A 10,620-nucleotide genomic window follows, 5' to 3' on the forward strand; every position below is an offset into this window, starting at 1 on the left:
GGCGGGCCAGCCCGCTGCGGCTCCTGCTACAGGAGGCCCTGGTCATGGAGGGCAGAGTGGAGTAGGTGGTAAAGCTATGTCTCAGAGGAGGGTCTCCCGTGGGGCCAGCAATCCTCTGGGATCTCATTGGAGCACAGCCTCGAATCAGCATCCAGTCTCGAGAGCTGCTCTCGCCCCTGCTGGTGTCCACACACGTGAGCGGCTGTGTCACCAGCCGGCCACAGCGTCCGTGGGCTGGGAGCAGGCCCACCTGCCCCCGTACTGGTCCCACACCCCGGACACCACCTCGGGGCGGGGGGGTGGGCTGGACCCTGTCCCTCTCCTCCCTCCCTCCTGTGCTGCTTGCTGGGAATCTCGGCTGCAAGTGTGTGTCTGCGCAACACAGAGTGATTTCTGAAGGCCCAGCGCTGGGTGCTGGGGGCCGAGCTGGGTCCCCACTGACTCCCAGCACCTCAGAATGTGACTCTATTTGGATATAGGGCCTTATAGAGGTAATTAAGGTAAAATGAGGTGACTAGGGTGGCCCTAATCCGGCCTGTCTGGTGTCTTTCTAAGAGAGGAGGACACAGACACACACAGGGACGAACTCGTGAGGACGCAGGATGCAGGAAGACGGAAGACGGGCATCTTCCAACCCAGGAGAGAGGCCTCAGGGCAAACCACCCCTCCCTCACCTCCTCCTGGGACCCAGGGAGAGATGAGGCCTGTGCTGCTCAAGTCGCCCTGTCTGTGGGCTTTGTTACACAGCCTGAGCTGACTGATCCAGGTGGCAGGAGGCTCAAGGTGGGGCCAGAGAGAGAAGGCACACCAGACCCTGCACCCCCGTCAAATGAGTCCTCGGGGCATCTGCTGAGGAAGCAAGGGTGGGCAAAGTACAAAGGGGCCCCCTGAAATGTGAGGGGGGAGCACCGCAACTCAACTGTTTATTATGAAACAGGAGGATAGGCAGATCCCCTCCCATCAATTACATTCTTCTTCTGGGGCAGGAAGGACGGCCCTCCTGGTGCGGCGAGGGCTGGAAATGCATCTGTAACCACCGAGGCTGATCGGGCCCTATTTTCCCGCCAGGCCGCTGCTGCTGCACACGCCCTGGGCTGAGGGTAGGCGCCACCACCGAGGAAAGAGTCTGCTCATGGGGATGAGCCCGGACAGCTTGCGGGTCTGCGTGTCCATTTATTCAGCGGCAAGAGCGTGCCCCAGATCGCTGAGGCAGTGGGCGCCCGGCCCAGACCGCCTGGTAGCGCAGGGAGCGTTACCACCATGGACAGTCCCTCCCCTCAGACCCCGTCCTGTCCAGCTGCAGCTTTATTTCACGCAAGTGGTTACGGTGATTTCCGGGAAAGCCCGCTTCACGGGACGCGTGGTGAGTGTGCTCTGAGCAATGGTCGCAGAGCAAAGCCTGCTGGTAGAGACAAGAGGGTGTGTGTATCTGGTACAGAGTGTGTGTCTGGTGTGTGTGTGTGTCCACGTGTGTGCGTATGTGATGTGCATGGTATGTGTATCTGTGTGGTGTGTGCGTGGTGTGTAGCATGTGTGTATGTAGAATGTATGTATACTGTACATGTGTCTGCTGTGTGTGTGTTGTGCATGGTGTGTGTGTGTAGCATGTGTGTACATAGCATGTACGTGTAGTGTACATAGTGTGTCTGTGTGGTGTGTGGTGAGTGTGTGTGCTGTGTGTGTAGCCTGTGTATATGTAGCATGTACGTGTAGCGTATGTGGTGTGTGTCTGTGTGCTGTGTGCATGTTGTGTGTTATGTGTGTAGCGTGTGTGTACATGGCATGTACATCGCATGTGTGCATGCTGTTTCTGGTGTGCATGTTGTATGTGTGCAGCATGTGTGTACATACGGTGTGTGTGTACTGTGTGTGGTGTGTGTGTGGTGTGCATGGGGTGTGTGTAGCATGTGTGTATGCACTGTGTACGTGTAGTGTACGTGGTGTGTGTGCTGTGTGGGCAGCATATGTGTACGTGGTGTGTAGTGTGTGTGTGCGGTGCCGGGGTGGCCAGCAGCACGAGGGCAGCGGAAGGGGGTGAGCTCTTCGCAGAGGCTGTGCGCACCCCTGCTTACCTGGACCACCTCCCCTGTAGATGCGGGTCGGATGAAGGGAACGCGCAGCCTTGAACAGCCATGAGACGTTGGAAACGGGAACAGAGCGCAAAGACCAGCGCTGGGGACAAGGAGGGACATCAGAGGGCTGTGCCGGAAATCATTTATTAAAGCGGACAGATTCTGCAAACTTGGGTAATACGGGAGTCGTGAGAACCCAGCATGAACAGAAGTAGATCTCTAGAAAATGTACCCAGAAATGTGTTGTTTCACCTGAGGAACGGGATAAAGACGTGTTTTCCATGGATTTCCAAGAGCCCGATGTGAGCGTGCTCAGGCTCCTGTGAAGACCGCTCTGCTAAGTGTGATAAACACAAGGATCCTCGGGCTTCGGGAGGCTCTCCCCCCAGGCAGGGTGTGTCTCTGCGGGGATGCAGCCTACCAATGTGGGCAGGGAGGACACAGCCAGCCCCCCTTCCCCGTGCTCAGGATGTAGCAGCAAGCACCCCCAGAGAGCCCGGCATCACCCGGAGAAATTCTGAAAGATGCTGGCTGCCTCCACCCAGCTCTGGAAGCAGGCCAGCCCCTGCTCCCGGATCTGCTTCCGCCCTTTGTCGGTGATGACCTCCCCACTCGGCTTCACGACCACCAGCCTGGGGGTGGCCGTGATGCGGTACCTGGTCCTCAGCTCCCTGTGGGAGAGAAGAGGGGGGCCGGGTCAGCAGGGGAGCGGGCGGGCCGCCACACGCACCTCCCCAGGGCCAGCTGACCCCACAAAGCCGTAGCCCTCAGCCCACCTGCACCTTCTCTCCCTGCCTTGGGCCTGTCCTGAGGTGTGTCCCAGGGAGGGGACAGGCAAGCCATCTGAGGGGTGTCCCAGGGAGAGGACAGGCGTGCTGTCCTGAAGGCTGTCCCAGGGAGGGGCCTGCTCGGAGCCTGCGCTGCCCATCCCAGAACCACGTGGGACCACAGGGCACCCAAGAGGTGGAGAATGCCAGAAGAACAGAATTTCTCATCTTTGTTCATTTAAATTCAAGTAGCCAGCAGCAGCAGGTGGCTACCATACTGGACGGTACGATTCTAAGCCCACAAGTACCCCAATAAATTCATATCCCTCCTCTACCTCAAGGAGCTGAAAAACACCAGGTACACAGAACAATCAAAGCTAAAACTCTGAGTTCCAGATAAAGGCAAAGCCGTGTGAGACTTTCTGGCCCTCAAGCCCAAGGAGAGGCTGACTTACATTATGGACGACATGTTTCTTGGCTCCTTTTTCACGTAACCCTGTGAGTGACCTTTTTACAAAACTATTTGTATTGATTTAGGCAAAGGAGAATCCACCTTCTTGGTTTCTCCCTGTAACCTTCTCCTGGTTGCCCTCAAGACAGAGCAGCTGATGAAGACCCCTCCCCATTCCCAAGGCCACCTTGCAAGTGCCTCACACTCACAGTGATCCGACTGCGCTCACCTGTTACCCTCAGGGCTGTGGGGCTGTGTGGAAGGAAGGAAAAATGCACTTGAAACCCTCTCGTTACCAAGTCTCCCGGCACGTCTCCGTCAAGGTCTTGCTGCTGCCTCCCGGCACCCAGGCCGAAGAAAAAGGCATAAACCAAGCAGGAAAAATACCTCCCACCTCCACCCAAAGGAAGAGAGACAGCCTTGTTTTCAAACGTCCAAGAGACCGTGACAAACCCAGCATGTTCTCAGCCATAAAAAAATCTTAATAAAATTTTAAATAATCAATAGTATACAGACCACTTAATCAGACCCTAATGAAACGGAAATTGGAAACCAATAGGAAATAATGTTTGGAATGACTTTAAAAACTAAACATCTGTACACTGCCACATGGGTGAAGCAATCCCCACTGCAACATAATCAGAAGAGAACAATATGGAAAATGCTTCTGATCCGAAGCTGCAGAGTCAATTAGACATAGGAAGTTGCGGTCTTAAACACACTTTTCCGAACTATTTGTGGACAAGCTGTGTGTTTGACTCACGAAGCAAGAACAGGACTGGTGCAGCAGACACCAAGAAAGGCAGATGGCAGACGGAAGTCACAGCAGAGACACGAACAAGATCCAGGGAGCTTCAGAACAGACCTGGCTGTGGGGAAGACCAAACGGAGGCGGGCTCGGCCGGTACTGCACAGGGAAGGGAGACACAGGCACACCGGGAACCAGCCGGAGGCCAGTCCCGGGCCCACGGCGGACTCCACCCTGCTTGCAGACACAGGCGGTGGGCACCGTCACTCCTGCCACACCCGGCCACTGCCAGGACCACCAGGACACCCTCATACGGCTGCCACTCCAGGAGCTTCCGGAAGCTCTTACTCACATGAGGAGGAAAAGCAAAGTAGGAGAGACAAAGTATTCTGTAAGAGTTACCATCATTTGTGGGACAGATCAGAGCTGACGAGCACAAACCACCGGCACCAACCGAGGCCTTTGCTGCCAAGCCAGCAGGTCTGGTAACTCAGGGGTGGGCTGTGGGTTGAAGGAGACCCCCCTCCGGTGTTTTAAGGGCCCTGAACAACCCCAGAAATCTGAAGTCCCTACGAAACTAGGTTTCCCCCAAAGCAGAAGACAAACATGAAAAAAGAGAAACTGCCGACAGCTCTTGGCATGAAGACCACAGGGAGGTGCAGGGGGCCGCCACCGGCCTTGTCCAGCAGTTCGGGCAGAGGGGTCATGGCAGGGCCTTAGCTCTGGGCAGCAAGTGGGGCGTGCAGTGCCCACCACGGCCAAATGGTCCCACTGGGGCTCTGCCACGCAGGGCCGGGGCTTCCCCCCAAGGCCAGGAGGCCCTGCCCCACGTGTGCAGCAGCAATGCCAAGAGCAGGGGGTCCCGGGACCTGAGGCAGGGGCAGCAGCACCGGGGAGCTCATGAGAAGGGCAGTTTCCTGTCCCGCTGGTAGGGTGGAGTCTGCAATCCTTCAGGGCATGCCTGCCCAAGCATGCAACCCCGCCAGTCTCCCAGGGCTGCCTGCATCCCCCTCCCTCCACCAACCAGCCACCCCAGGGAGGGGGAGAGAGCAGGCAGTAGGGGAAGCTGAGAACGGTGCCCTTGATGGCCTGGGCAGTAGAGGCGTGACGCTCCCTGCTCAGCCTCCTTGACCCTCGCCTTCTGGCATTAACTAGCTGTGGGACTTGGGCAAGCTAGCTAACCTCCCTGTGCCCCCAAATTTCCCACCTGTACTGTGGGAAATACCTCCCTGGGTTGTTGGGAGGTTTAGGTGCTAACAGCCGTACGGCATGGCTAAGGGACTGGCACGTAAATGCTCAGAAACACCGGCGCTTGTTGGTGGAGCCACGTCCAGTCACAGCTGGGCCAGCTGTCCAATGCGGCACAGCCGTTGACTGTTGGACACGCTGACCAGCACGGAACGGGTAACCAGCAGACTCAGAACTAGCGCGACTCCGCGGAGCGCGTTCGTGTGATTCATGTGAGCTGGGAAAGAGGAAGGTGTGAGGATGTGCAGCCTGAGGCACAGCAGCCGCTCTGTCACCATGAGGAGAGATGCATTTGCCAGGTGTCCACTGGCTGCAGCCTCAGCACAAGGCAGGCATGGCAGAAGACAGAGCCACAAAACTGTCCTTGGTGGCTTCCTACCTCCCTGGAGACCAGCTCCAAGCTGCGGGCTGTTTAAATGAAGCTGTTCAGTAACCGTCATTGTTTAACTTTGAGCTGCTCTGTTGTTTCACTCCCTCGACACAGTAAATCAAGTTCTGACAGTGAGGGCAGGGGGAAGCTCAAGCAGGCTGGGCTTTGAGGAGTGAGGAGGAGTCTGGAATAGTTGTTTGCTGGAGTATCTGCAGAGTCAGCCATGTGGGCCCTCGAATCCCCAGCCTGGCATCGTCTGCAGAGATCACGGTAACCCTGGGGCCACACGGAAAGGCTTGTGAGCGCCGTCTCCACTGCCCCCGGGGCGCCGTGTCCCCGGGGAACAGACGGCGCCTTGGATGCAGAGCCCTGTGGCCTGCAGAGCACCGGCGCGAGAACTCTGAGCGCAGTACACGTGCGCATCTGGAGAGTCGGGGGCCCAGCTCCGCCCGGTGCTGCCTTGTGGCAGCTCCTCCCCTCACCTAACACAGCCCTCCTCCCCTGGCACCACCACTTCTGGGATGTTGCAGCTATGCTGCTTCCAGGACACCTGTCCTTGGTGCCACCCCCACAATCAGGCCACTCACCCACCTGCACACAGGCACCGGCTGCAGGGACCTCAGCAGACGTGTCTGTCCAGGGCTGTCGATGCCCTGCAGCCATGCCCTGGGCACCCCATGGGGCTCCCTGGAGAATCCTCCTCCTCCCCCGCCCTCGGGACTCAGGTGGCTGCTGAGGGAGCACTGCCCCAGACCCTGATCATGACTGACCTAGTGGCCCAGGGGACTACTGTCCCGCTGGGGCACAGAGCAGGGTCCCCAAAGGCCACCCCACGCCTCTCACATTCTTCAGTTCTCCCAGATGTCCTGGCTGGCATCCGGGCAAAGCGGCAAACATTCCCACACAATAGCCCATTTCCTACCACAGAAACAACAAGGACTGAACCAGGGCCGTGCAGTTTGGAAAGAGAAAGGACAAGGAGGAGCCAACCTCCCCAGCAGAAAAACCTCTGGGCTCTGCGAGAGACCTGCTCCCCGCCCGCGGCCCGCAGTGACCGCTGCACGGGAGAAGCAGGAGGGAGCTCCGTGGGGCCCTCCCCCAGCGAGTAAGGTAAGGTAGCCCAGAGAAGACGGAGGGAGAAGAAGCTTAGCAGTCAGGTCCCAGAGCCGGGAGCACTGGCCTCGGAGCCTCGGCAGCACATCTGTGAAACAGGACAACGTGCTGGCACGTGACCACCAAGGGCTCCAAACTCCTGGGTCAGGGCCACTCTCATGCAGGACAGGGGCCTTGTCACACCCAGCAGTGAGCCGCAGCCGCCTCAGCTCCATCAACCCTGAGGACATCCGGACCCGCAGAGCTGCCCAATTACCCACACGGTCCCCCTGCCACTTTCAAAGCCGTGCCGGGCGTTACTCAGGGCTTAGCAAATCAGAAGCATTCTGCGAACTGCACGGGAGGAAACACCCCACGAATCCTTCTGCCAAGTACGTCTCTGGGACTCACCCTCTCTAAACCGCCACTTGGGTTTATTCTCACTGTCGCGTAGGCTAGTCCTCCACACGAGGTCGCTGGAGCGGGGCCTCTAGGAAGCAGGTGCCCACCTGGAAGGCCCGAGTCCCCCTCCTCCTCAGCGTCACCCATGCAGGTGTTTTCGGGAAGAACTCCTGGGGGCCTTTCCAAAGCCACCTGCCATTTCTAACTGTCCACAAGGCTGTCTGTCAGGATGGCTCAGGGAGGGAGGTGGGGGCCCACCTCAACTGAATAATAGCCCCCCAGAAATGAGAAATATGCCCTGCAAAACACACCCAGAAACTCACTCCACATCCATTACAGGGATGGTGAGGTAACACGTGTGCAGAGTCTGGGTGCCTTCACAACAGAGACCCCAAGGTGCGATCAGAGGGCCACACTCCAGCCCACCACCCTCCTGAGATCAGCCGGGCCTCCTCCTCCTTCCAGGCTCCCTCCTCCCTCTTTCTCCCCTCTCCCTCCTCCTCTCTTCTTCCTCCTCCCACTTACCTCCCTCTCCCACCTCCCCTCTTCACCCACCTCCCTCCCACCTTCTCTGCCCTCCCCCCTCCACATGCCTCCAGCCTCCAGACACCTCCCCCTCCACTCATCTCTCTCCCACCTTCTCTGTCCTCCCTCCTTCCCACCTTCCTTCTCCCCCCCTCCCTCCTCTGTCCCCCCTCCTCCTTCCCACCTTTTCCCTCCTCCCCACTGGGGATTTTCATGGCCTCTGACATTAACCCCATGACCCCAGGGACCTAGTTCTCCCTATAGCTGTGGAAAGGGTAAACACCTTCCCAGCAAGGCAATTCCAAGCATGGCAGTAATAACCAAGGCGCACCCTGGCCAGCAGAGAGGGGGTTCCTCGGGCCTTGGAGTTGCTGCGTACCCCTGAGCACGACCCCCAGCAGCCCGCAGCAGCCCACGCAGGGTCCCAGTTCTGACCCGATGCTCCCTCTCCTGCCTCCACACCCCTCCCCTGAGACACACCCGGCTGGGCTCCGCAGCAGCCGCACGGCGAGAGCTCCTTGGAAACGCAGCCCCGCGGAGGCACGGCCGGCTAGCCAAGCCCCCAGGGATGCGGCAGCTGGACCCCCGGGGGTCCTGGGGTGGGGACCACGAGCGATGCCGGGGAGGCCCGCCCGAGGGGTGGGGACGAGCTCCAACCGGCCGCCCAACCCCGTCCCACTCACTGCCGGAGGGGATCGTGGAAGGGCAGCGCCAGCCAGGCGCCGTGCAGCTCGCGCATGAAATCCAGCATCTCCCGCGCGCTGCCGTCGGCCGACACGAACACCACCGCGAAGGGAGCAGGCGGCCGCGCCTCAGCCACCAGCTGCGCGTAGAAGCGGCAGAGCAGCGGCGTGAAGTCGCGGCTGGGCGCGCACCAGCTGGCGGCGAAGTACAGCGCCACCACCTTGTTCTGCAGCGCCTCCTCGGCCTCCACCCACGCGCCGTCCCGGGTCAGCAGGCGCCGGCCACCCAGCACGTCCACCATGGCGTGGGCGCGGACACCTGCGGGGGACGGGGGCGGCTATGAGTGCCGATGGATGGCCACCTGGGCCGCAAGGGACCCGCTCGGGCTGTGCTGGTCCTTGGGGCCCCACCTGCTCCTCTGCCCCGGCCTGGGCTGGGACCGGGAAGTGCGCCCCTGCGGGGGGAGGGACACTCACAGATACCCGCAGCGACCCAGAAGCAGCGGCAGCTGCTGCAGCACCCGCCTCCAGGAAGCCCAGCGGCCCCGGGCCCGCCCGCCCACCACGCCCTCGCCGGAGCTCCGCCTGCTCCCCGCCCCGCCCCTCCTCTCTGAGCGGCCCCAGCTCACTCCGCCGTGTCCCCAGCCCCCCACATCTCCGTGAACCTCCCCCACGGTCCCCTCGGCGTCCCTGCGCGCCCTCCTTGCGCTCTCCGCACCCCACGCTCCCGCCCTAAGTGTCCTGAGGACCAGAGAAGTCACAGTATAAAGTATCAAGCACGCTGGAGGTCCTGGGGATCCAGCAATGAGCAAAAGAATTTCAGCTCCGGCCCAGGCAGCAGCGGGGAAGCGGTGGCTGACACACTAGTGAGGCACAGATTTAAGGGGTTTGCGGCAAAAAAAAAAAAAACAAAAAAACAAAAAATACTCAGTGATCTAGATGAATCACATAATAACGCAGTATTTTAAAACTTCAAAATCAGTGCAAAAAACTTCACGATGAACAAAACATCAAACATCTAAGTAAGGGTAGGATCCCGCAGAAATGCGCGGACTGAACTGAGCACCGCGGGCACCCAGGGCCGACCCACGCTGCCCTCAGCGGCGCGCGGCCAAAGCCGAGGTTGTTAAGACCTGGGAATTTGTAGGTGAAGGGCAGAAAAAAGTTGAGAGCGGGGCCCTTGCAGGCAGAGGTCCGACTTTTATTAAACCTCAGAAATATGAATGGAATGCAGCTAAAACTGTGAATGTCCTCAAGACTGTTTTGATCTATTTGGGTTTGTTTTTTCTCTTATCTCAACAGTGACACCTTCCCACGGGGGAAATTTCCAGTTATTTGTAGAAATACTGGGTGCTGAGGCGGGTACTTTCCTGCAGCTGTGGTGAAGCCTGGGCAGCCTTCCAGGGAGAGGTGTGGGGCAGCACCCCTCCTCACCAGGGGACCCTTCTTTGGCTGCTGGAGTGTGAGTGTGTGTGGGTGGGACCCGCCCCCGCCCTCTGGAGTTCCTCCAGGGAGCTAGGGACATCCATGCTGTTCACCTGCTCCACCCCTCGTCACAGAACTTCCCAGGGCCCTTCCTGGGGCATGAGCCTGTGTCATCAGACCACCATCCCACCCCACTGGCCACTCCTTAAGGGGGAAGGGGGCTCCGGGTGCCACGAGAGGCAGAAGGAAACCCAGGACCCTCTCCTGTCTCTGCTGCAAGCATCCTACACAATTCCCTCTACCCAGTGCGGGAGCAGCCACAAATGCAGTCCCAGAAACAGGACCTGCTGTCCCCCAATATCCCCTGGGACGCTCAATGTCAGTTCCTACTGGACTTCCTTCTGGGCACATAAGGGTGCGCTCAGCAGGGCATCCACTAATCAGCTTTACGTGCCCTGGATAAAGCCAGCCGAGCTGGGCAGCTCCTACTTCTGGCGCTTGTGAGCAGCTCCAGGAAGGCCTTCTTGGGTCTGTCTCCGTCCCCGAGCCCCCTCCCAGACCCCTGCCACCACCTACACAGTTTGTAACCTAGATTCTGGCCTGTCATCCATTCCTCACCCAAACTGCATCTCCTGTCTGACAATCAAACTCCCCTGAAGCTCCACAGAGGCTCCTCTCGCCTAGGGTTGGTCCCTGGGACTGTCCCCTCCCTGCCAAGCATCCCACTAAGTCTGCCCCATCCTTGATTACCCTGCCTGCCCTCAGCCACAATGCCCTGGTGTTGGTGTCTCCTCTAAGTGGTTTCCATCCACTTCCATCCACCGACCCTATCCCACC

The 10,620-nt window shown here is 59.1% G+C and overlaps 1 protein-coding gene across 1 annotated transcript; it reads right to left on the minus strand.

Moving 5' to 3' along the window:
• Positions 1-2,238: 2,238 nt before the first annotated feature.
• Positions 2,239-8,880, minus strand: NXNL2 (nucleoredoxin like 2). Its single transcript, XM_029921202.1, has 3 exons — positions 8,836-8,880; positions 8,359-8,677; positions 2,239-2,743 (listed from the first exon to the last, which is right to left on the minus strand). The coding sequence occupies exons 2-3, from the start codon at positions 8,658-8,660 to the stop codon at positions 2,575-2,577; spliced, it is 471 nt and encodes a 156-aa protein (XP_029777062.1). The 5' UTR covers positions 8,661-8,677; positions 8,836-8,880; the 3' UTR covers positions 2,239-2,574.
• Positions 8,881-10,620: the final 1,740 nt, after the last annotated feature.

Source organism: Suricata suricatta, chromosome 13 (genome assembly GCF_006229205.1).
Source record: "Suricata suricatta isolate VVHF042 chromosome 13, meerkat_22Aug2017_6uvM2_HiC, whole genome shotgun sequence".
Taxonomy (NCBI): Eukaryota; Metazoa; Chordata; class Mammalia; order Carnivora; family Herpestidae; genus Suricata; species Suricata suricatta.

Bases quoted from the DNA above. Each gene is read 5' to 3' on its own strand.
- NXNL2 (XM_029921202.1), bottom strand. From the start codon at position 8,660: ATGGTGGACGTGCTGGGTGGCCGGCGCCTGCTGACCCGGGACGGCGCG. The intron at 2,744-8,358 runs GTGAGTGGGACG...TCTCTCCCACAG, and splicing joins TTCCACGATCCCCTCCGGCA to GGAGCTGAGGACCAGGTACC.